General features: G+C 40.7%; 1 protein-coding gene across 13 annotated transcripts in view; it reads left to right on the top strand.

Annotated features, from left to right (window-relative positions):
* LOC132404283 (apoptosis-inducing factor 3) overlaps positions 1 to 26,957 on the top strand; it is a 150,263-nt gene that overhangs the window by 89,865 nt on the left and 33,441 nt on the right. For all 13 annotated transcript variants that reach the window (XM_059988453.1, XM_059988450.1, XM_059988443.1 and 10 more), the window contains 9 exons: positions 2,629 to 2,673; positions 7,750 to 7,846; positions 12,863 to 12,975; positions 15,092 to 15,178; positions 15,551 to 15,642; positions 19,765 to 19,895; positions 24,425 to 24,540; positions 25,977 to 26,048; positions 26,492 to 26,555. In XM_059988453.1, coding sequence (XP_059844436.1) covers positions 2,629 to 2,673; positions 7,750 to 7,846; positions 12,863 to 12,975; positions 15,092 to 15,178; positions 15,551 to 15,642; positions 19,765 to 19,895; positions 24,425 to 24,540; positions 25,977 to 26,048; positions 26,492 to 26,555 — 817 coding nt within the window. The remainder of the gene's footprint in view (positions 1 to 2,628; positions 2,674 to 7,749; positions 7,847 to 12,862; positions 12,976 to 15,091; positions 15,179 to 15,550; positions 15,643 to 19,764; positions 19,896 to 24,424; positions 24,541 to 25,976; positions 26,049 to 26,491; positions 26,556 to 26,957) is intronic.

Raw genomic sequence — 26,957 nt, 5'->3', positions numbered from 1 at the left:
TTGCTAAGGCCCTGGCAGAGAATCTTGTATCTTTGTTAGTCACAGGTGAGATACTAGAAGACTGGCAGATGGCAAACGTTGTGCCTTTATTTAAGAAGGGCTGCAAGCATATGCCCAGAAACTGAAGGCCTTACGCCAGTAACTGTAAAACAAATGACTTTGAGAGACAGGACTCATTTGTATTTAGAGCTGATTAAGGACAAGCAGCATAGTTTTTATGTGCAGAAAATCATGCCTTACAAATTTGAAGAGTTTTTAGAAGAGGTGAACAAAAAGATTGACGAGTACAGGGCAGTAGACATTCTTCACTTGACAAGGTCCTGCATGATAGGCAGGTTCACTGTGTTAGAACACATAGGATCCCGGATGAGCTAGTCAATTGGGTACAACATTGTCTTGGTGGTAGGAGTCAGAGGGTGATAGTAGAGGGTTGTGACCAGTGGTGTGTCACAAGAAATGAGGCTGGATCCTGTGTTGTTTGTCATATATGTTAATAATATCAATGTGAATATAGGTGGTATGATAAGTAAGTTTGCATTTGTCACCAAAATTAGAGGTATATTGGACAGTGATGAAGATTGCCTATGTTTACAACAGGATCGTGACTAAATGGGAAAGCTTGCAAGGGAATGGCTGATGGAACTGAATCCAGACAAATTTGAAGTGAAGTATCTTGGGAACTTAAACAGACCATTGCATACTCAGAGAATAGCAGGACTCTGGGGAGAGACCCAAGGAGATAAATATATAGTTTCCTGGAAGAGGCAATAAAGGTCGATGGGCAAATGGAAAAGGCAATGGCATGCTTGCCTTCATGGTCTATGGCAATGTGTACAGGTGTTGGGACACAAGAGAATGCAGATTTGGAATCATCATGTTACAGTTGGTTAGACCACACTTGAAGTATTGTTTGCAGGTCTAGTTTCCTTGTCAGAGGAAGGATGTGATTATGTTAGAGAAGATGCAGAAAAGGTTCACAAGGATGTTACTTGGACTTTCAGGAGAAAAAGGAGAAAGTTTTTCATCTAGAGCAGGAGTTCCCAAGCAACACACACAAACTGCTGGAGGAACTCAGCAGACCAAGCAGCATCTATGGAACACAGTACAGTCAATGTTTTGGGCCGAGACCCTTCAACAGGACTGGACAAAAAGAGATGAGGAGTCAGAGTTAGAAGGTGAGGTGAGGGGAGGGAGAAACACAAAATTATAGCTGAAACTGGGGCGGGGGGTTAAGTAAAGATTTGGGAAGTTGATTGGTGAAAGAGATACAGGGCTTGAGAAGGGGCAATCTAATAGGAGAGGACAGACAGCCATGGAAGAAAGAAAAGTAGGAGGAGCACCAGAGGGAGGCGATGGGCAAGCAAGGAGATAAGGTGAGAGAGGGAGGGGGGATGGGGAATGGTGAAGTGAGGGTGGAACCATTACCAGAAGTTCGAGAAATTGCTGTTCATACCACCAGGTTGGAAGCTACCCAGACAGAATATAAGATGTTGCTACCCAGATGGAATACCTTTTTGTATGCCATGGACCCCTACCATTAACAGAGGGATCTATGGACCCCAGGTTGGGAACCCCTGATGTAGAGGATGGCAGGTTATATGGAATGAGCTGCCAGAAAAGGTGGTAGAGGCACATGCAATTACAACATTTAAAAATATTTAGACAGGTGCATAGATAGGCTAAGGTATAGAGGGATATGGCTCAATGTAGGCAAGTGGAATTAGTTTAGATATATTCATCTTAGTCAGCCTGGACAAGTCAGTCTGAAAGGCTTGTTTCTGTGTTGCACAACTCAATGAATCTCTGGAACCTCTTGATGCTGTTTCAAAGAAAGGCAGAGGAGCTCTCTTTTGGAGCCCAGGCCAGTATTTACTGTATATGTCAGGAATTGACATAAGTAGTGTGGTAAAAAAAACTCCCCTGCTTGATTCAATATCTCCCACATCCATTCTTCTGCTGTTCCAAGATTAGATCAGGCCCCCAAATGTACTGTGGTAGTTTAGTTGAAATGTTGTGTATAGGACTGCATACACTTAGCACTGTGTGAGCGCCTCATGCAGGACACACCACTGCTCACTTTAGCTTGTGCACTACACATTTCCCACTGTCCTGACATTTCTGCAGCTGTGAACATTGCAAGAGGCAAAGTAGTCATCAGAGAGAATTAGAAACATTTGATAAACATCCAATTGCTAAAGCATTAAAATTATGCAATTAATTAGAAATACTGATTTTAATTAAAATACTGTGAAACAATAAAAACACTTGCTTTTGTTTACCTTAGGTAGTGTAAATTGGTGACCATTTAAATGAATGGAGCTGTGCCTTCCACAGTTGACATAAAGCTGAGGGTGCAGATTCAAATTATATCTGGCCCTTGCATTAGGGTTAGGGTTAACGCAGCATACTATAGAACCACCACTTAGTGCTGAGCCTCCGTCCATCTTACTTCATTTCATGCTAATAGCATATATTTTCTTCTTCAGTTATTTAACGTCCTTCCCTGTGAGCACACTGTATATGGCCATGCTACCTCAGTTCTTATGGGAACACTACCTGGGCCTTTCAGTGTTCATCTATATATGTCATTTACGGATTATACTCTAACAATGATGCTTCTTTTCACAGGTCAGAATTGAGAAGGAGAAAGTAATGGTGCGAGCAAGTAAACAGGTAACACAATCTCCATATGAAATCTGCAGTTTAGTCTTTGTTTTTGGAGTGAATCCAATCCCAGACCAATTGAATGAAATCTTCACCTTTCATTTAGATTAAGCAGATCAAAATCCATTGAATGTCCATGTATCAGGAGTGGAAAGAAAGGGGCAGAACCAGAATAAGAAGGGGCAGGAGGGGGGAGAAGGAGTACAAATTAGCAGGTATAGGTGAGACCAGGTGAAAGGGAAAATGGGTGGGTGGGGGAGGGACCTTTGCTTTCCAGTCCCAATGAAGGGTCTTGGCCTGAATGTCAATTGTTTATTCCCCTCTACAGATGCTGCCTGACTTGCTGAGTTCATCCAGCATTTTCTGTATGGTGCAGTAATTGCTCCCTTTTGCATTGCATTGAAGTGGCTCCGCTGAAGTAATTCAGAAATTTGCTGCTTTTGCAGACTTCAACTCCACTAAAAGCACCATAGGGTCATAGAATCATAGAAAACTACAGAACAGAAACAGCCCCTTTGGCCCATCTAGTACATGCTGTAACATTAAAAACTGCTTAGTCCTGTTGACTGTACCTGGTCCATAGCCTTCCATGCCCCTTCCATCCATGTACCTGACTAAACTTCTCCTAAACATTGAAATCGCATTCATCACTTGCACTGGCAGCTATTTCCATACTCACATCAATGTCGTTTCCTTAAAGACGTTTCCTTAAAACATTTCATCTTTCACCCTTAATGCATAACCTCTCGCTGCAGTCTCATCCAACCTCAGTGGAAAAAGCCTGCTTGCATTTACCCTATCTATACCCTTCATACTTTTGTATACCTCTATCAAATCTCCCTTCAATCTTCTACAGTCTCAGGAATAAAGATCTAACCTATTCAGTCTTTCCTAATAACTTGGGCCCTCCAGTCTTGGCCACATCCTTATAAATTTTCTCTGGACTCTTTCAATCTTATTACATCTTTCCTGTAGGTAGGAGACAAAAACTGCACACAGTACTCCAAATTAGGCCTAACCAACGTCTTATACAACTTCAACATAACATCTAAACTCCTGTACTTAATAATTTAATCTATGAAGGCCAATGTGCCAAAAGCTTTCTGCTACCAGTTTCAATGAATTATGGCCCTGTATTCCCAGATCCTTTTGCTCTACTGCATTCTCAGTACCCCACCATTCACTGTGTAATACCTACCCTGGCTGGCGACCCATAGTGCAACACTTGTAACACCTCGCACTTCTCTGTATTAAATTCTCTCTGTCATTTTCAGCCCCTTTTTCCAGCTGGTCCAAATTCTGCTGCAAGCTTTGATAGTTTTCCTCACTCTCTGCTACACCCCCCAATCTTGGTGTCATCTGCAAATTTGCTGATCCAGTTAACCAAATTGTCATTCAGATCTTTGATATACAGTAGTTGGTGTTGGCATGTGGCCAAGTGGTTAAGGTGTTTGTCTAGTGATCTGAAGGTCGCTAGTTCGAGCCTTGGCTGAGGCTGCGTGTGTCCTTGAGTAAGGCACTTAACCACACACTGCTCTGCGACAACACCAGTGCCAGGCTGTATGTGTCCTAATGCCCTTCCCTTGGACAACATTGGTGGCGTGGAGAGGGGAGACTTTGCAGCTTGGGCAACTGCTGGTCTTCCATAAAAAATACCTTGCCCAGGCTTGTGCCCTGGAAACTTTCCAAGGCGCAAATCCATGGTCTATTGAGACTAATGGAGGCCTACCAGTACAGTAGTTGACAAACAATAAAGAACTCAGCACCAATCCTTGTGGCACTCCACTAGTCACAGGCCTCCAGTCAGAAAGGCAACTATTTACTATCACTCTCTGGCTTCTCCCACAAAGCCAATGTCTAATCCAATTCCAAATTCAAAGTAAAATTTATTGTCAGCGTACATACATGTCACCAGGGGTCAATGGACAACAAACTGTAAGTACAGATATAAATAAATAGCAATAAATAATAAGCATAAAATAACAAGATAAAATAGTCCTTAAATGAGTATACTTATGCCCTTTTGTTCAAGAGCCTGATGTTTGAGGGGTAGTAACTGTTCTTGACCTGGTGATTCGAGTCCTGAGGCACCTGTACCTTCAACCTGATGGCCTGGGTGGTAAGGATCTTTGATAATGGATGCTGCTTTTCCATGGCAACGTTTCATGTAGTTGAGAGGGTTTTACCCATGATGCACTGAGCCAAATCCACTTCGCTTTGTAGGATTTTCTGCTCAAAGGCATTGTGTTCCCATACCAGGCTGTAATGCAGTCAGTCAGCACACTTTCCACCACACATCTGTAGAAGTTTGTCAAGGTTTTCAATGTCATGCCGAACCTCCACAGACTCCTGAGGAAGTACAAGCGCTGTCATGCTTTCTTCACAATTATGTTTATATGATGGATCCAGGACAGGTCTTTTGAGATAGTGACACCCAGGAATTTAAAGTTGCTGACCCTCTCCACCTCTGATCCTCCAATGATTACTGGCTCATGAACCTCTGGTTTCCCTCTCCTAAAGCCTATGATCAGTTTCTTGGTCATATTGATATTGAGTGACAGGTGGTTGTTATTACACACTCAGCCAAGTTTTCAATATCCCTCCTGTATGCTGATTCATCACCTCCTTTGATACAGCCCACATTAGTAGGCAGCCGTTGATCCCAGGGGATCATGGGATTGTGCCTCTGGTGGACTGTGTCCTCTCCAGGGAGCAAGTCTGGGCGGGAAGATTTGAAGAACTGGCTGTTGCCCATGCACCGGGTTCCCCCTCTCCATGTCATTGATGTAGTCCAAGGGAAGGGCAAGCGCCGATACAGCTTAGCACCAGTGTCATCGCAGAGGTTGCCAGAGTGAAGTTGTAAGCAGCATCAAACTGCCTTAGGGATTTCTTCCTCGGGGTTTACTCCCAAAGCCTTTCCCATGGGTGGGTATGGCCACAAGGCAGTGTAGGTTTAAAAATCAGAGTTTTCCTTCTCCTAGGCGGGCTACTGACCAAGACTGACGAGCCCCATCTGCCCGAAACCAGATCTGCAACTGTTTTTGAGGCGCCAGTGGAAACAGTTGTCAGTAGAAACAGTTCCGCCAGGCCTAGTAACTAAGCCATATGTGAAGGCCAAGAGTTGGACTTAGTTGTCAGAGGCTTTTAGAGTTGCATGCTGTTTGGAGCACTTTATAGGTAGTGGGAGCTTATCCCCACTATGACAACCTTAGGAACCTACAGCCCACAACAGTGGTGTCATCAGCAAATTTGTATATGGCGTTGGAGCTGAACTTAGCCACAGTCATTGCTGTAAAGCAAGTAGAGCAGGGGCTAAGTACATATCCCTGCGGTGCTCCTGTGTTGATGGAGAGTTTGAAGGAGATGTTTTTGCAAATCCAAACTGACTGATTTACTATCTCATCATGAATTCCAAGTGACTGCCTTGCTGAAGTCCATGTAGTCAACATTCGCTGCCTTCCCTTTATCAACTTTCCTAGTAACTTCCTTGAAAAACTCTATAAGGTTGGTTAGACACGACCTACCACACACAAAACCATGCTGACTTCCCAAATCAATCCCTGTCTATCCAAGTACTCAATCTCTGGTCTCTTAGAATACCTTCCAATAACTTTCCCATTACTGATGTCAGGATCACGGACCTATAATTTCCTGGTTTATTCTTATTGCCTTTCTTAAACAGTAGAACAACATTAACTATCCTCTACTCTGCTGGTAACTCATTGTCACTAAGGATGATTTAAATTTCTCTGCTTGGGCCCCTGCAATTTCTGCACTCGCCTCTCACAAGGTTTGAGGGAACACCTTATCAAGCTGTGGGGATTTGTCCACTTTAATTTGCCTCGGGGCAGCAAATACCTCTTCCTCTGTAATCCATATAGGGTCTGTGGTCTTGCTGCTGCTTTGACTCACTTCTATAATCTGTGTGTCCATCTGCCAAGTAAATACAAATGCAAAAAGTCCATTTAAAAGTCCCATCACTTTTGGCTCCATGCATAGACTGCCATTCTTTTTGCTCTTAAAATATCTGTAGAAGCCCTTAATATTCTCTTTCATCTTGTCTGTTAGAGCAACCTCAGGCCTTCATTTAGCCCTCCTGATTTTTTTCTTAGATGTTCTCTTGCATTTCTTATAGTCCTCAAGTACCTCATTTGTACCCCACAGCCACAAAGCCTGTCATCACTGCAGCTGATCCAGGAGCCCATTAGTTGCAGACCACAGTCTCAGTTCAGCAGAGAGATTAGTAAACCTCGCTGAGTAGCACGCTGAACACCAGCCTATCCCTCACCTCCAGCCCTGACACCTGAACCTTTTCAATCTGGCCTGGTTCTTAAATTGGCCAAGCAGCATGTTGTTCCTCACTCTCAGACACTGGTCCTGTTGCTTTGATATGTTCTTGGGCCCGGGACTTGCTGTCTCAATTTGCCCCATACTCAACCTTTCTAATTCAGCCCAGCTCTTAAATCGGTCAAACCTCAACTTGTAAATTGATGAAGTTCGAGGAGTGGAATGTAGTCATACATGGATTTTAGTGAGGTATTTGACAAAGTTCTTCATGATAGGCTCAGGAGGCATGGGATCCAGAGAAACTTAACTGTGCAGATTCAGAATTGGCTTGTCCACAGATGGCGTTGTAGGTGGAGCATATTCTGCCTGGAGGTTGGTGACTAGTGGTTTTCTGCAGGGATTTAAGAAACTCTTAGATAAACACACAGGTGAAAGAGGGCTATGTGGAATGGAAGTATTGGATTGATGTTGAAGTAGGTTAAAATGTCTGCACAACATTGTGGACCCAGGGGCCCGTACTTCTCTATGTCTCCCTGAAACTCAGGCCCTTGAAGCCTTGCAACATTCTTGTGTAACTTATTTGCATTTTATCATTCATGTGTTGGTAAGCGTGATGACAGAGAGAGTATTGCTGAGCATACTGATACCTATTTGCTTCCTGTGATAATGTGATCTCCTGCACCATCGCACCACTGATCTGCTTCTCTGTAGTGTGCAGCTATGATAGTGAACAAGTATGAAGAAACCCTTCTCTTTACAATACTCTCATTATTGTGACTTCTACCCTTTTGACCTCAGGCTCTCCAGTCACAGAAACGGGTGAAATGGATGGCCAGGTGTTCGAATTTGAGTGACAACAGTTTCAGCAACACCGATGTGCTTATCATTGGGGCAGGTAAGTTCTCAAGACAGGATAACACACATGTGAAACCATGCCATACATTGGGCAAGGGAAAGTGATGTGGACTGCACCAAAAGGAAGAAATTGCATTTATATAAAACTTTCAGAATGAATTTTTAAGAGGGAAATTGTATTTGAGTCATCTATTAGAATTCACTGTGGCTTTAATTAGTAGATTAAATAATAAAGAATCAATGGATGTTTTGCATTTACACTTTCAGAAGGTCTTCAGTGTTGTGCCACTAAGGAGGTTGGATAGCAAGACCCCAGCAAGTGGAGTTAGGGGTAATGTTTTGACATGATCATAGCATATGGATAGGGAATTAGTTAACACACGAAAAGCAGGGAGTGGGAATGAATAGATTCAGGTTGAATTGGTAGGAGGTGGCTAGGTTACAGCAAGAATGGATGTTTGGGCTGAGGGAACTATATCTTATACTTTCCAAGTTGAAAAGCTAGGTGGGATTTTGAATAATGAGGGGTATGTAAAGAAGTTTGAAGAGAATATAAACAAACTGAGTGAGCAAGAAGATAGCTGATAGAATATTACATGGAAAATGTGCTTTCTGTGGAACTTATATGCACAGAAAGCAGAATATTTTTGAAATAGGTGACTGATTAATTAAATGTTGCTGTTCAATGTGTTCATAAGACCATAAGATATAGGAGCAGAAGTAGGCCATTCGGTCCATTGAGCCTGTTCCGCCATTCAATCATGGGCTGATCCAATTCTTTCAGTCATCCCCACTCCCTTGCCTTCACCCTATACGCTTTGATGTCCTGGCTAATCAAGAACCTATCCATCTCTGCTTTAAGTACTCCCAATGACTTGGCCTCCACAGCCACTCGTGGCAACAGATTCCACAGATTTACCACCCTCTGACTGAAGTAGTTTCTCCGCATCTCAGTTCTAAATAGACGTCCTTCAATCCTGAAGTCATGCCCTCTTGTCCTAGAATCCCCTACCATTGGAAATAACTTTGCAATATCTAGAATGTTCAGGCCTTTTAACATTTGGAATGTTTCTATGAGATCCCCCCTCATTCTCCTGAACTCCAGGGAATACAGCCCAAGAGCTACCAGACATTCTTCATATGGTAACCCTTTCATTCCTGGAATCATTCTCCTGAATCTTCTCTAAACCCTCTCCAATGTCAGTATATCCTTTTTAAAATAAGGAGCCCAAAACTGCACACAATACTTCAACTGTGGTCTCACGAGTGCCTTATAGAGTTTCAACATCACATCCCTGCTCTTATACTCTATACCTCTAGAAATGAATGCCAACATTGCATTCACCTTCTTCACAACTGACTCAACCTGGAGGTTAACCTTTAGGGTATCTTGCACAAGGACTCCCAAGTCCCTTTGCATCTCTGCATTTTGTATTTTCTCCCCATCTAAATAATAGTCTGCCCATTTATTTTTTCCACCAAAGTGCATGACTATACACTTTCCAACATTATATTTCATTTGCCACTTCTCTGCCCATTCCCCTAAACTATTTAAGTCTCTCTCCAGGCTCTCTGTTTCCTCAGCACTATCCGCTCCTCCACCTATCTTTGTATCATTGGCAAATTTAGCCACAAATCCATTAATACCATCATCCAAATCATTGACATACATCGTAAAAAGCAGGTCCCAACACCGACCACTGTGGAACCAGCCAGCCAGAATAGGATCCCTTTATTCACATTCTGTGTTTTCTGCCAACCCTTGCTAGTAACTTCCTTGTAATTCCATGGGCTCTTATCTTGCTAAGCAGCCTCATGTGCAGCACCTTGTCAAAGGCCTTATAAAAAATCCAAGTACACCACGTCTACTGCATCTCCTTTGTCTACCCTGCCTGTAAGTTCCTCAAAGAATTGTAGTAGGTTAGTCAGGCTGGAAACCATGCTGGCTTTGGCCTATATTGTCATGTGCCTCCAGGTAATCTGTAATCTCATCCCTAACAATTGATTCCAACAACTTCCCAACCACTGATGTCAGGCTAACAGATCTATAGTTTCCTTTCTGCTGCCTCCCACCCTTCTTAAATAGTGGAGCAACATTTGCAATTTTCCAGTCATCTGGTACAATGTCAGAATCTATCGATTTTTGAAAGATAATCGTTAATGCCTGCACAATTTCTCCAACTACTTCCTTCAGAACCTGAGGTCCATCAGGTCCAGGAGATTTATCCACCCTCAAACCATTAAGCTTCCTGAGCACCTTCTCAGTCATAATTTTCACTGCACAAACTTCACTTCTCTGACACTCTTGAATGTCCGTTATACTGCAGACGTCTTCCACCGTGAAGACTGATACAAAATACGCATTCAGTTCCTCTGCATCTCTCATTACAATAGGGACTCCTCGACATAAGTCACTGAAATGTAAACCAAAAATCCACAGATGCTGGAAATCTTAAATAAAAGTAGCAAATACTGGAAACACTAAGCAGGCTAGGTGGCATCTCTGGATAGAGGACAAATTAACTTTGAAGTAATGCTGCAGCTAGAATTAGATTATGCTTCATTGTGTGTGTTACATGTTTCTAATGGCAGGCCAGACTACTGTACACTATGGAGAGAGATATAGCTGCAACAGGCAGTTAAAAATACAAATAGCAAGTTAGCTTTTATTGTGATAAAGTAGTTTATTACAATTATGTATGGCCTTGGTGAGACTGCTTTCAGAGAATTGTGTGCAGATTTCATCTTTTTACCTAAAAGAGTATACTGTGTCATACTTGACCATACTTATGTTACCAGGGTTCCAAGGGATAGACAATGAAGTATTATAAACACAGGCTTGACAGATTGCACACTCAAAGGGGAATTTTAACACCAGGCTTCTTTTGTTTATTTACCAGATCTTCAAAGTAATTTGAAAAGGTAAAGGAAGATTGAATTTATTTTAAGAATCTTTAAAGAAATTGGTCAGGTAGATAAAGATTTTTTTCCCATCTGATGAAAGGAACATTGCTTAAAATACTAATCTTGTCTTTCAAAAGAAAGTTTCCAATCAAATTTTTATGTGAAGGGTGATGGAAGTGTGTGTAAGAAGTCATAGATACTTGCTCAGTAAATAATTAAAAATTGCACATCAATAGGGTTTTGCTCAATAATGTTGTAAAAGGATTTTGAACTAAGGTGTTAGAGCTTCCTATCTCTTTTATCTTTAGCCTGCAAAAGGATCTAAGAATGTGGTACTTATATGACTAAATTCCACTCTGTATAGTGAGTGGAATTTCGAATAAAAATGGAGGATTCAGATTGGGTAATATTTGTGGAGAGAGAAACAGTAGAAATTTTAGAGCGATGGCTTCTCAGAAGTACTGGGATTCAAATGTGTTTGTTTGCAAAGAAGAGGGAGGAGTGGTGAGAAGAAAAGGATTCATTGATATGGTAAAGATCAAGAAAACCTAATTGGCTAAAATAACAGGTGCTGTTTGAGAGGGAGGTGAAGGTGTGTTATTCGCTAATAACTTGTCTTGAGGGTTATAATAAATGAGATAAAGCAGGAGTGAGAAAAATAAAGCTATTAAGCATCAAACAGTGTTGATGCAGAAAATTTAAAATAAAATCAGAGAACGCTAGAAATATTCAGTAGGTAAACATTTATAGAATGGCAAAAAAAAGAAGACCCAGTGGTTTGTAAACCTCTCTATTGAATTGGCAAGGATTACTGTAAACGTCCTGTTATTTGTCATTTTGCTCTTCATCCTATGCTATTTCTTGATTTCTCTGCCTTTGGCCGCTTGTACTGTTTCAGTAAAATGCTGCATAAACATCTCATCTTTCAACTTGACACAGTAAAGCTCTCAGAACTTGCCATTGAATTTGACAGTTTCAGGCATCTAGCCTTACAGGTTATAGCAAAAGTGGATATTTCTTATTACTGAACATTAATGTTCTTCTCATGTTCTTCAGATGCTATCTGACCTGCTCAGGATTTCAGTCATTTTTTGCATTTCGTGAAGATTTCTGTTTTTGGTGTTTTGCTTCTTCGGTGTAATTCCAGCTTTATGCATTTTATTATCTGTTTTTTTCCAGTCTCCTCATTTTTCATTCATTTCCTATTTGCTTCTCTTTAAGATCGATCATTTGTATTTAACAAACCTTCACCATTCTCTATTAAGTGGGCACCACCAATGTATATCAACACACAAAAATTGCTGGTGGAACACAGCAGGCCAGGCAGCATCTGTAAGGAGAAGCACTGTCGACGTTTCGGGCTGAAACCCTTCGTCCTGACAGTGCTTCTCCTTATAGATGCTGTCTGGCCTGACTGTGTTCCACCAGCATTTTGTGTGTGTTGTTTGAATTTCCAGCATCTGCAGATTTCCTCGTGTTTACCAATGTATATCTTAGGCTCTCTCCTGGCTTCCTCTTTCACAAAAATCCTGCTATTGTCTCCACCCTCTCTTGCTTCTCTGCAAGTTCGAACATGTTGATCTTTACCTTTCCTTAGCTTTGAAAAAGAGTCATCAACTTGAAGAGTTAACTTTTTTTACCTTCACAGATGATGCCTGATTTGCTGAGTTATTTTCTGCATTTGTTATTTTTTAAATTTCTCTTTAGCAAGTGGCATTTTTAAAAAATGAAATCTGTCACTGCTCTCACCTGTCTGATGTTCTCAACCTGTATAAGCACAATAGCTTTCAAAGGCCCACAATTATCTGAAAATTGTGTGCTTGTATTTCTATCTGAGCATCTTCCCCTCTCCATGATCTATTAATGGTAGCTCCATCTTCTGCTATCTGGGGTACAAGTGCTGCCATTCTGTCCCTAAACTCTGCCACTTTACTCTCTCTGCTTCTTGGGGAAAATCATGAAAACATACCTTTTTCAATTTTCTTATTTTAGCTTTAGTGTAGGTGCAATAGTTTGATTTTCTAATATCTCCTTCATTTTTTTAATTTTAACAATTTGTCAATTGGTCTGTTTGGGACATTTATCATCTTAAAGTTTAACTCTATTGTAAATAGAAATTGTGTTTGTTTTGATAATAACTCATTCACTGCAGGTCCAGCTGGATTGGTCTGTGCAGAAACACTGAGGCAGGAAGGCTTCACTGAGCGGATTGTAATATGCACGATGGAGACACACCTGCCCTATGACAGGCCTAAACTAAGTAAGGTTTGTATCTGTATCTAAAAGCAACAATCCATAACCTTGACCTAATATGACATGTATGGTCAATAACGAACATAGCAACTTTTACTTAGAGATGCTGATCTGCATTGGGAAGACAGTGTTCCTAAATAACCTTTTTATCAGTTTCCTGGAAGAAAAAATGTCATGGAAAGTCTGCAGTGTAAATTCACCAGGATCATATTGGATTAAAAGTTTTACATTATATTAAATTGTAAATTTGCTAAGTATTGCCACAAGTTTGAAAAACTGGTGTGTGATCTGATCAAACTATTTAAAATTCTAAACCAATTTAGAAGGTAGATTCAGAAAAAAATTATTGGAAATTTGGAACAAGATGCCAAAATCTTAAAATCAGGTCTGGGCATTTGAGAAGGAATCCAGGAGGTGCTGTTTTTCACATGAAAGGTAGTGGAAACCTTGATCAACTCCTTCATAGGAATCCTGTGGCTCCAGGAATAACTAGAAAATGAGCTTTAAAATGAGCAGTGGTCAACTTTTTTTCAGTAAAGTTATCTTGGGATATGGGGCAAAGGCATAAAACAGCCATCATTTCTTTGGATGCCAAAAGAAAACAAGCTAAATGGGTTGAATGGCCTACTTTTGTTCCTATCTTCCAGTGAGTGACCAGCATAAGCCAGTAGCAAACAGTATCTTATTGTGTTCAGTTGTAATCTGGGGTATTTACAGAGGTTTTGACCTGGCTTTAATTGCCACCCTGCCAGTTGCTTTTAAAATATTTTGTGAGCACAGTTCATCCATTTTACTTTTTCGTTTTTTTGTCTTCAGAAGATGGAGATCTTTGACAGGTAGGCTTACTGCTGCAGTCTATGTATGGAACCATTCCTCATGCATTTGCCCACACAATGAATGTCAACAGGCTCTGGTTCCTTCAGTTGCATCAGGATCTGCGTTAGCACACAGGATGGGTTATATTATCTCTAGGCTGTGGTGTTAAACAAGTAGCCAATATCAAAATTGTACACCATGTTCAACGTTTCTCTTCTCATTCTAATCAAAAGAAAATTACACCTATCAAAATCGAGCAGTTGATTTATCATCACCAATTGTACTCAGTTGTCCACAGATAAAATAACTTCCATGGTCTTTCAAATCGGTATCTTCTGGTGTGGGAAGCTGAGAAACCTGGCTAACTTGTTTATATATTGACCCTAAATTGCTGAGGCTAGGGCCTGGTCCTATGTTCCTCATGCTAGCTAAGGTCAGCTTATTATCCAACCTTGGTAAGGGAGTTCAAGTGCTCTTGTGAGAACTATCTGCATGGCTGAATCTAATTTGTTGTCCAAAAATATATTCGAAAACAAAGCATCCTGAAGCGCCCTGGAGGCAGAGATGTATGGGAACAGTTTGGGGCAGCACAGTAGAGTTGTGGTTAGCATGATGCTTTACAGTACAAGTGACCTGGGATCAATTCCCACTGCTGCCTGTAAGGAGTTTGGACATTCTCCCCGTGACCACAGCTTAAAGGGCTGTAAGAGCCTATTACCTGTTGTATCTCAATAAGTAAATAGACAGTTTTGGTTGTCAACCCTTGTCCTATTTTTGGCTTCCAGAAAATTGAATATCAGTTTTAATGTAACTGTAGCTGATCTGCTTCCTTTCATTTTCATCACTGTCAGCAGTCAAAATCTCCTCCAGCTTCCTGGTCTGACTTGCATTTATGTCTGAGGATTAACCTCAACCGTAGTTGTATTGAGACTTTTTAGAAAATTTCATTTCGAGCTATATGGTATCAAGTCAATCTCTTGAAACTCTTCCATTCTTGTGAATTTGTTGCCACACTCTGCAATGAAGAATCAGGGATAGAGTGGAATTTACAAATCAGGAAACTATGCAGGTTGGAAGAAAATTGTAGCTACTGTCCCATCTCCCTTTTTTGTCAAGGTGGGTGAGGTTACCCATTTGGTGTAGGGAGGGTGTGTTTTGTTGAATATAAATGCAACATGTGTCCCTTGGTTTATCCTGTGACTTTATGTGCATCTAGTTTTAATACGAAAAGCTGTCAACCTATGGAAGATAAGGTTGACAGAGCAGCAAACAATTTCCTCATGGTATTCATAGTTGGTCCTTGTGTTTACAGTCCCTTGAATGCCAGGCTGAGCAGATCGTTCTCCGCTCCAAAGAATTCTTATCACAGTATGACATTGAAGTGCAAACAGGAAGGGAGGTAAGAGATCAAAGTAGCCGTTTTCTGCTAATATAATACCCATCCTTCCTGCAACTTTCAGTCACATCTTGCATCCCCTTTTGCAGTATTCCAATTTCTTTTATTCTCACTGCAACTCACAATATGATCTTCCATTCACATTCTCCATCCTCATCCTCATAGAGATGAATATTTTCAAGCTGTTTGACAGTAGCAACCTCATAACCAATCCAAATTTTGTCCTGACATACTTCTGCACAAGTGGAAATATTATGATGTGTGGAATTATAAGGTTCTGCACATTCTGTGAGAAAAAGTGTTGCTATACATGAGAGGATATTTCTTACTATGACCGTGTGCATCATAATGACCTTTAATGCTCCTTTATTTCAGGTGGTCTCGGTGGATGTGAAGAATAAGGTGGTCCACTTTAAGGGCAGTCTCAAGATGGAGTACAACAAATTGCTGATTGCAACAGGGAGCAGGTAAGCAGCAGCTGAGTTTGCATCATTTTGATTTCACATAAAACCAGAGATTAGTGGTGATGGGAGTGAGCTAGTTAGTGGGGAGAATGATTATAGAAGTCTAGTATAACATATTCCTAGACTCACTGGTATCGGGGTAACTCCGCCCATAATATTGGGTTACCCTGACAGTACGAATGCAAGTCCTTCACACTGTTCTGAAGGCCATTGCCTCAGTTTTACAGAACTATAAATTAGACTTCCAGCAGCTTAATTAACAGAATATTAAAGATTTTGTGGCATTATAAAAGGAGGAATAACAAATTCTTTGTTCTCATATAGCATCACAAAATATAGATTCAAAGGTTTCAAAGGATGTATGCTGCATACAACCCTGAGATTCATCTTCCCCACAGACAGCCATGAAACAAGGAAGAACCATGGAACCCATTCAAAGAAAAAAGACGTCAAATCATCAACCCCTACCTTCCCCCCAGGTGCAAAAAAATTGTGCAAACGACAACAAAAAATGAATGAAAAACACAGCATATAAAACTCCAAATCGAAAGGTATATTTCAGTTCAGCTCAGTGTTCTTTATCTGCAGGCCGCCGCAATTCAAAATCGCCTAATATTAACTGCAAAAAAGAAGTGACCAGGAAAACTAGAAACACGTCATAACTTGTATTACAGTCCAATCCACAGACTGCATTGATTAAACCTTGCTCTGGTGCCATCCTCCAACAGCATTGAGGAAGAGAGAGGGATCATTGGAATGCAAGGATCTTTTCTCAGAAGCAGTGAGCAAGAGGGAGAGAGAGAGACCATCACATGCAGACACCTTCCTCCAGCAGTCAGGAATAGACGGTGCTGCATACTCGCTCGCCCTCCACACCCTACTAAATTATTTCAGTCTTCCTCGGCGCTTCAATTAGCAATATCAATGAGAAATGGAGTTGATCATGGGATGCGGCCCATTCCCAGGTTTCATGGCCTCCATGCTTGCAATCTTGTAGAACTGTCTCAGAGACAGCAAAGCACCAGATCACTCAGTCAACCTGAAAACACAGCGCCAGAATGTAAATCACAGGCTCCAGCAGTAGCAGAATCACATATGAAATAAAAGGAAGATGTAAAATAAGTCAAAAGAGTAGCTTCATAAACCATCTTGAGGATGTCACTCTTGGTAGTGTTGTTCACTGGCACCTCATCTTCTTCTGGTGGACAAGGCATTCATATCATTGTTGTTTACAGGAAGATGTTTGTGAAAGATGGCTGTAAAAAATAATCCCCAGTTCTGCTGAAGAACTTTAAAACATTTCAGTCATTTAAGGTGTGGTCCAACCTTTCTATCTCCTTCAGTAAGTATGCTGTAAAACTACTTGGTTATGAAAAGAGCAGGGGAATTGAGGTATTTGCTTCTACATTAACTCAATTCTAGATATGTATATTGGTCTAAATTATTTATACATCATAGTTATGAAAAATGAGTAAAAATAAATCCTAAGTTAGTCCTATTATTTACCTTATGGTTGAAAGGGATTATGGAAGTGGGGTATAGTTTAGTATAAAAGAGGATACCAAAAGTTTTTGCAGATATACAGTATAAAGAATAAAAGAGAGGAGAAAATGGACATCAGTCCACTGGAAAATGATGCTGGAGAGGTAGTAATGGGGCAACAAAGAAAAGATAGATGAATTTAGTAAGTATTTTGCATCAGTCTTCATTGTGGAAGACACTAGCAGTATACCAGAAATTTGGGAGTGTCAAGAGGAAGTGAATGTGTTTATTACCAAGGAGAAGGTGGTTGAGAAGCTGAAAGTTCTGAGGGTAGAGATAGTAAGTCATCTGGATTAGAGGGACTACAACCTAGGGTTCTGAAAGAGATAGCTGAAGAGACTGTGAAGGCATTATTAGCGATCTTTCAATAATCACTTGATTCGGAAATGGTTTTGAAGGACTGGAAAATTGCAAACGTCACTCCATTCTTTAAGAAGGGAGGGGGCAGAAGAAAGGAAATTATAGGCCAGTTAGCCTGACTTCAGTGGTTGGGAAGATGTTGGAATCCATTTTTAAGGATGAAGTTTTGGGGTACTTGGAGGAAAATGATAAAATAGACCAAAGTCAGTATGGTTTCCTTAAGAAAAAATCTTTCCAGACAAATTTGTTGGAATTCTTTAAGGAAATAACAGTCAGGATGGACAAAGGAGAGTCAGTAGATGTTGTTTACTTGGATTTTCATAAGACCATTGATAAGGTGCTGCTCATGAGGCTGCTAAACCCAGATAAGAGCCCATGATATTAGAGGAAAATTACTAGTATGAATAGAAGATTGGCTGACTAGCAGAAGGCAAAGAGTGGGAATAAAGGGATCTTTTTCTAGTTGGCTGATGATGGCTGGAGTTTTTCCACAGAGGTAGGTGTTAGGATTGCTTCTTTTCATGTTATATGTCATTGACTTGGTTGACAAAATTGATAGCTTTGTGGCTAAATCTGCGACAGTATGAAGATAGATAAAGGGGCAGGTAGTGTTAAGGAAGTAGAGACGCTACAGAATGACTTAGACAGATTAAGAGAATGGGTAAAGAACTGGCAGATGGAATATAGTGTCAGGAAGTGTTTGGTCATGCACTTTGGTAGAAAGAATAAAGTCATAGGCTATTTTCTAAAGGGGAGAAAATTCAGTGGTGCAAAGGGACTTGGGAGTCCTTGCACAGGATTCCCTAAAGATGAACTTGCAGGTTCAGTTGGTGGTAAGGAAGACAAATACAATGTTAGCATTGATTACGAGTGAACTGGAATATAAAAGTCCAATTAAGAAGATCACTTTGTCCTACGTGGTGACACCCCTTTTTACACCCCTCCTCAATATTATCATTTATTCTCAGGAACAGTGTCTTATTCCATGTGTGGTTCAAATGTCTGTGATGTCTCAGACCTTTCCACAGTCTGCCATCATTACCACTCTATTCCCTCTTATTCACACTTACTTATAGCCTTGCAGCATCCTTAGCTGCAACATAGAAGAAGAAATGAATGGAGTTCTTGTGCAGGATTCCCTGAAAGTTAATTTGCAGGTTGAGTTGGTGGTGAGGAAGGCAAGTATGAGGTTAGCACTCATTTTAAGAAGAGTCGATAGAATATAAAAGCAAGGATGTAATGTTAGGCTTTTTAAAGCTCTGGTGAGTGCTCTTAGAGTATTGTGAGTACCGTAGTTTTGGGTTCCTTACCTAAGAAAGAATGTGCTGACTTTGGAGAGGATTCAAAGGAGGTTCACAGAAATGATTCTGGGATTGAAAGGCTTGTCGTATGAGGAGCATTTGATGGCTCTGGTTGTCTACTCACTGGAATTCATGAGAAGGGGGTTAACCTTATTGATATATCAAATGTTGAAAGGTCTTGATACAGTGGATGTGGAGAGGATGTCTAAGACCAGAGGACAGTCTCAGAATAGAGGCACATCCATTTAGAATGGAGATGAGGTGAAATTTTGTTAGCTGGAGAGTGGTGAATCTGTGGAATTTATTGCCATAGCCAGATGTAGAAGCCATTTGATTGGGTATATTTAAGGCAGAGGTTGATAGATTCTTAATTAGTCAGAGCATGATGGGATACAGGGAAAAGGGAGGAGATTGGGGCTGAGAGGAAAAATGGATCAGCCATGATGAAATGGCAGAGCAGGATTGATGGGCCAAATGGCCTAATTCTGCTCCTGTAATTTATGGTCTTACACCAGACACATTGTCTACAGAATAGTTATACGTTCTTGTATACTGTCATTCAGTAAGGCAAGTAACATTTGACATCCATCATTGAAGCTAAACAACACTGAAATAAGTACAACTGCTGATATGCAAGGGCATCAGAATTCACTGCATAATACACATATTACACACTCATTTTATGGAGCATTTGAGATTTTAAACTAAAATGCTGCTGTTGTGAACCGGAGAAATGAGGCATATGGCTGATGTTTATAATCTCTTCTCAAGGATTAATGTACAAAAAGAGCCATTCATTTGTTATGCTTGATTGGTTGCCATTCATTCTTCAAATTGGGCTGAAGGGGGAGGGGAAAGACAAAAATGCCACTGCCTCCCTTCGAAGGACTTCATTATGAGGATTTCATTGCTTGCATTTCAGGCCTAAACCACTCCAGTGCCAAGGAGCAGACTTAGAGAATGTGTATCAGCTCAGGACACCTGAGGATGCAAACTGCATTGCCAAGCTGGCCAACGATAGGAACGCTGTCATAGTGGGAGCTTCTTTTATAGGTACACCTTACGGACCTTCCTTATTTTTCAACCTACGCCTATGAGGCTTCTCAGAATTAAATTCCATGGCTTAACTTTCTGATACTTGAGTAACAGTTTCAAGCTCAGTACACGCAAGGTAAATGCACAAGCCTCTTCAAATGTTATCATAATGACTGCATATGCTGGGAGTCTGAAATGGAATCTAAAAATACAAAAAAAAACTTAGCAGATCACATGACATCAACAGCCATGCTTCTCTACATTTTTTGTAAAAAAAATAATTGACTGGATCCTGCTCTTCAAGATAAAATTCACCAGGTCTTGAGACAGTGACATTCATCACTTCAGTTCAGGAAGAACACAATTTAGCACACTTGCCACGTGCTCAGGTCTGCAAAGCATTCCACACTTAGCAGATTAAATTCCTTCCATTCTGAGTCTTCAAACATTCCTTCTTGAAATATAATGATAAAAGATCCTTACCTCTCTCTCGGGTCAAGTACGCTAAAAATTCATACCGGTTCATTTCCCAGCAAGTATAGATATTCAGTTTCATTTGTTACAAGTACTTCCATGTTTTGTACATAATGTGAATCCACATTAATCACAGAGAAATAATAACAACTGAGCATTGACTAATTAAACAAATACTTGACAAAAATTTAGCTATAATTCAGAATTGGTCTTCAATAAAAATTGACTATTAGACTGCTGGGAATAATCATTGGCAGGAAACTTGAATCCACATGAATAATTTGACTGTGAGCAGCCAGATACTGGTTACATATGAAATCTGTTATAAATGTAAGAACAGGGTAGGCCAACTGGCTCCTTAAATCTGCTCCTGTTCTTCTTCTTCTTAGCTGGTACATATACCACTGACAGCAGCTCAATAAAGTGCTCTGTCCTGGGCCAGTTTTCCAAATTGTCCCAGGGTGTAGCCCATCTTCGAAGATCCTTCCTCTCCCAGGGATGAGGTCTTTGGAGCTTCTGCTGGCATTTCTGTAGCACTGGGTTTTTATCAGATGGGGTTGCTAGTTCTTTACACAACCCTCCTCCTTTCACAACTAGGCTTGGGAATATCCATTGCGGAGCTCCTAAACCTGCTCTACAGACAGACATACTTTATCGGTCCCGAGGGAAATTGGGTTTTGTTACAGCCGCGCCAACCAAGAATAGTGTAGATATATAGCAATATAAAACCATAAATAATTAAATAATATTGTTAATCATGCCAAGTGGAAATAAGTCCAGGACCAGCCTATTGACTCAGGGTGTCTGACACTCCGAGGGAGGAGTTGTAAAGTTTGATGGCCACAGGCAGGAATGACTTCCTATGACGCTCAGTGTTACATCTCGGTGGAATGAGTCTCTGGCTGAATGTACTCCTGTGTCTAACCAGTACATTATGGAGTGAATGGGAGTCATTGTCCAAGATGGCATGCAACTTGGACAGCATCCTCTTTTCAGACACCACCGTTAGAGAGTCCAGTTCCACCCCCACAACATCACTGGCCTTATGAATGAGTTTGTTGATCCTGTTGGTGTCTGCTGCCCCAGCACACAATAGCAAACATGATAGCACTGGCCACCACAGACTCAAAGAACATCCTCAGCATCGTCTGGCTGGCAGATGTTAAAGGACCTCAGTCTCCTCAGGAAATAGAGAGGACTCTGACCCTTCTTGTAGACAGCCTCAGTGTTCTTTGACCAGTCCAGTTTATTGTCAATTCGTACCCCCAGGTATTAGTAATCCTCCATCATGTCCACACTGACCCCTTGGATGGAAACAGGGGTCACTGGTGCCTTAGCCCTCCTCAGGTCCACCACCAGCTCCTTAGTCTTTTTCACATTAAGCTGCAGATGATTCTGCTCACCCCACGTGACCAAGTTTCCCACTGTAGCCCTGTACTCAGCCTCATCTCCCTTGCTGATGCATCCAACAATGGCAGAGCCATCAGAAAACTTCTGTAGATGGCAAGACTCTGTGCAGTAGTTGAAGTCCGAGGTGTAGATGGTGAAGAGAAAGGGAGACAGGACAGTCCCCTGTGGAGCCCCAGTGCTGCTGACCACTTTGTCTGACACACAGTGTTGCAAGCGCACGTACTGTGGTCTGCCAGTCAGGTAATCAATAATCCATGACACCAGGGAAGCATCCACCTGCATCACTCTCAGCTTCTCACCCAGCAGAGCAGCATTTAATAAATCGTGATTTCATCTGAATGTAACTACAGCTCTTAAATTCCATCTACCCACAGTAAACATTCAATCCCTTCTTATCATATCTATATTTTTAAAAACCTTCAAAGACTTCGTTTCCACCACTCTTCATAGAGCAGAATTCCAAAGGCTCAGAGCTCTCTGAGAGAAAAAAATGAACCTTGTCTATCATAAATGGGTGACCCCTTATTTTTAAGCATTGATTTCATGTTTTAGAACCTCAAGAGGAAACTTCCTCTCTACATCCATATTGCAAAACCCTTCTTAATATTATATATTTTGATCAAGTCAGCTTGAACACTTCTATTCTCCTGTGGATACACATCTAACCTGTTTAACCTTTCCTCAGTAGACACCCCAACCATTCCAAGTTTTACTCTAACAAACCTTTGAACTGTCTCTGAAAATTGACCAAGCACACTGTGATAGCTTTCCCAATTAATTGCTGGTCCTGTGTATTAACCTTTTCAAAGTGTATTTCTTATCAAAGAATGTATAAATTATACAGCCTTCAGATTTGTTTCTTTACAGGCAAAGCGAGGAGTAAAAACACAATAAAAAAGATAAGACCAATCCACCAGTTCCCACAGAGAAAGAGAAAAAAAACACAAAATTATATAAACAATAGAAGCAACAACAACAGCATTCCAAACCAAGTTACGTCCTTAGATCCAAATGCCCAGAGTCGGCCCAAAGCCTCAGTATTAAGTTCATCATATTAGCGGGGCAAATCACTGCAAAGTTCACAGACATGAAGCACAGCAGCTGGGGGCAAACTCACAGCCTTAGCATCGCAGAGTGAGAAGCCTCCAGACTATCTGGGCCAGTGTTTAAGTTGTCCAAAATCGCACTAGGAGCCGGGCCCAGGTGCCAATTGTTCTCGACCTCTCCAAATCAGCTGGGTACCCAGAGCTATCCAACCTTGTCCAACACTTTTCACGCTGCCTTTCCAATCAGTATGGCCTGGCGTTTAGATTGAACCTTGCATTAGGACCCGAGCCTCACTGCAGCGAGTCGCTCGTGGCCCATCAAGTCTCTTCAGTGTAACCTTCTGTGAATTATGCACTAGAACACCCAAATTCCTCTGCATCTTAGAACTCCCAGTTGCTTCACATCTTCCCATTTACAGAATGTTTTTTTTTTCATTTGAATTGTTGAAATGGATAATTTTGCATTTTTCCCATATTATGCTTCATCTGCCATATTTCTACCTATTTGCTTAGTCTATCAGTATCTCCTTTTGGCCTCTATGCTCTCTTCACAATATACATATCTTTGTGTAATCAGCAAATTTAACAAGGAACCTTTGTAGCTTTCATCCAAGTTAAGTATATAAACTGTAAAAAGAAGCTGATGCATCAACACCAATCCTTGTAGTATGCCACTTGATGTATCATACCAACCAGAAAAATACCCATTTACGCCAGCTACATCCTATCTGTCCATGTCAATGTGCCACCTCTGGTACCACGAACTTCATATTTTGCACAAGAACCTTCAATTCAGCAATTTATGAAATACCCTCTGGAAATCTACATGTATTAGTTCCCTTTACTTCTTTAAGGAGGCTCAGTAAATTGATCAAACATGGTTTCCCTTTCACAGAACCTTGCTAACTTTGCCTGACTTAGGAGCAGAATTAAGCCATTTGGCCCATCAAGTCTGCTCTGCCATTTTATCATGGCTGATCTATTTTACCTCTCAGCCCCAGTCTGCTGCCTTCTCCTTGTATCCCTTCATGCCCTGACCAATCAAGAATTTATCAATCTCTGCCTTAAATATACATAAAGATTTGGCCTCCATAGCTGCCTTTGGCAAGGAATTCCACAGTTTTACCACTCTCTGGCTCTAGAAATTTCTCATCATCTCCGTTCTAAAAGGATGCTCCTCTATTCTGAGGCTGTGTCCTCTGGTCTTTGACTCTCCCATCATTGGAAACATCCACTCTATCAAGGACTTTCACCATTTGGTAAGTTTCTAAGAGAACACTGCTCATTTTTCTGAATTCCAGTGAATACAGGAGTCCAGAACCAGGAGACCTAGATTTAGATCAGAGGGCAAAGACTTAAAAGGGACCTCGCGAGCAACTTTTTAAGGGTGGTGAGTGTATGGAATGAGTTGCCAGAGGAACTAGTTAAGGCAGGTACAGTGGTATAACTTAAGAAGCACTTTGATAGGTACATGGAGGGGTGGATCTTAGAGAGTTATGGGCCAGACACAAAGATTTGGGACTAGCTGGGTGGGTTGTATCTTGTGTTTGTATCTGTATCTGCATTGTGTTGCTCCATGACTAATAAGTATATTATGGTATTATTTGCTTTCTGTAGGGATGGAAGTAGCTGCATACCTCACTGATAAAGCCCACTCTGTGTCTGTCATTGGCATTGAAAACATCCCTTTTAGAAAGGTGCTGGGAGAGAAGGTTGGACGATCCATAATGAAAGTAAGTGAGAGAAGGTGATGGAGGTGTAAAGAGTTGACTTGTCCAACACAAGTGAACAAGACTGCAGCTTTTTTGGAGAGACTTTTAATGTACTGGGACAGTTCAAGTAAGTGGTGAGACAAAGGAAATATACAGCATTGAAAAGCTTATTGACGGACTAGTCCAAAATGGATTTGGAATTAAAATTATTCTCTGTTGTATGTTTTTATCATCTGAATTGAAGTGGCAACAACATCGCCTGGACTTGGTGGCAATAACATTGTCTGAATCAAGACAATTCAAGTTCAGCATCGAGCACTCAAGCAGTTCAGTGTAATATTTGAACAGTACTATTGTAAGAAGGAAATTAAAACAAGAACCTCTCTCTCCTAGGAAAGGATAAAAAAATCTCAATGGTTATATTAGCCTTACTTGTCATGAGTACGCATGGTGAAATGTGCTGTTTTGCGTCAATGACCAACGGTCTGAATATGTGCTGGGAGCACCTGCAAGTGTCACCATGCTTCCTGTGCCTCTATAGCATGCCCACAGTCACTCCCTAGAGTCAATATTTATATGCCTACCAAAATCAAGATTACCTAGCCTTTCTCACAATACTATATTAAAAAATATTTAATGCAAATTGAACAAAATAATTCATGATCTGTTGTGCCAAAAATATTCTGTCACAGAACACCTTAGAATTATCTTAATGACCCATAAAAACACTTGATGGTCTGAGGTTGTAAAAGGAACCCATAAAAAAGGAATCAAAGTATATTAATTACCAAAGTGTGTATGCAGTATACAACCCTGAGATTCATCTTTGCACAAATAGCCATGAGACAAACTAAACAATGGAACTCAATCAAAGAAAATCATCAAACCACTGATGCACAGAAAAGATGGAAATGGCAAAAATGAGTGAAAAAACACAGAATATAAAACATCAAACTACAAAGTCATCAAAACAGTCTCATAATGTTCAGTTCAACTCTGTTCAGTTCAATCTAGCGCTGTGTTGTTTGCAAAGCCAGTCTGCCCCGATTAAAATCACACAAAATAGCAACAAGAAAGAAGCAAGCAGAACCCAGAAATGCATCATAACAAGAACTACAGGGTCCAAGCTGAATAAATAGTAACACCTTTCCTTTCACTCTACCAAATAAATTTCTCAGGAATGTAGAGAATAATGTTTAATGGTGCATATAGTCTTACAGCTGTCATCAAGTTGGTTAAAAATTAACTTGCATGTAAAATCTCTAGCCAACGTATTGCCTAAAGCATTCAACAGTGAATATATTTCAAATGGAATGTTTTAGACTCTTTCTGAATCTAATAGAAAATCTAATAGAAAACCTTTAAGGTCCTTCAACAATTTGTTTGCCTGGATTGTCTACCTAAATTACAACCACTAACATTAGGAGATGATTGATCATTTTCTTTTCTATATTTAGATGTTTGAGACCAATCGGGTGAAATTCTATCTGCAGAATGAAGTCTCAGAGCTGCGTGGTCAGGATGGAAAGGTACAAAAGCATTTGTATGCAAGTTCCAAGAATATCTTCCTTTCCCTTCATGTCTTTTCAGTTATAATTAACTCTATTTTGTATTGCAATCATGGGTCAGATAAAGGTTCAATCTTTGTGTGGACAAGAAACATATTGGACATGAGACTGCATCCCCAGTCTTGGCAGGGCAGCAATTTTATCAGCTTAGCATTATGGAAAGAAGCAGAGAATGCCCGGCATTAAAGGAAGAAGCAATTATGAGTCAGATGCCTGAGGTGCAATGTGTGGTGAGAAGAAAGAAGGTAGATGCAGAGCAAGGACAGGAGAAGACTCAGAAAATCAAAGAGGGAGAAAATGTAAAAGCCTGACACTCCAAAAACATGAGTTCTACCTTGGAGAAGATAGTGTTTATTATAGAAATCATCCAACTACTGACACTTTTCTATTTTATTTTAATGAAGGTGAAAGAAGTTGTTCTGAAAAGTGGAAAAATCCTTCGAGCAGATGTTTGTGTGGTTGGAATTGGTAAGAGTGATCTCCAGAACTGATGAGCAGTTTCTCTTAGTAGTAGAGATGTTGTCTTAGCTTCAAGTAAAAGTGAGGACATACTCACTTTGAACTTTTTTTGTGGCTATGCTACCAGCAATTTGTAGACCTGAGTGCATAGATTCAGGAAACACTACAAGTTCACTTCTTCCATGGTGAGAATGCATTGAGACATTCTTGGGAATTGGCAAGTTAACACTTCAAATGGAGCCAAGATCGTGTTTTGACTTAACCTGCACAAGCTGTGATCAAATAATGTCCCACATTAACTTCAGTCATATTATTTTGCACTCACTTCAATGAACTGAGCTAGTCCTATTGTTTTCGTGCCTGGTGGGTTATCACGGAATTGCTGTAGTGAAGGTGAAGAAGGGAAGGGTT

This window comes from Hypanus sabinus, chromosome 13, assembly GCF_030144855.1.
Source record: "Hypanus sabinus isolate sHypSab1 chromosome 13, sHypSab1.hap1, whole genome shotgun sequence".
NCBI lineage: Eukaryota > Metazoa > Chordata > Chondrichthyes > Myliobatiformes > Dasyatidae > Hypanus > Hypanus sabinus.
The sequence above is the reverse complement of the archived record's forward strand: the minus strand, read 5'-3'. Positions and strand labels throughout refer to the sequence as shown.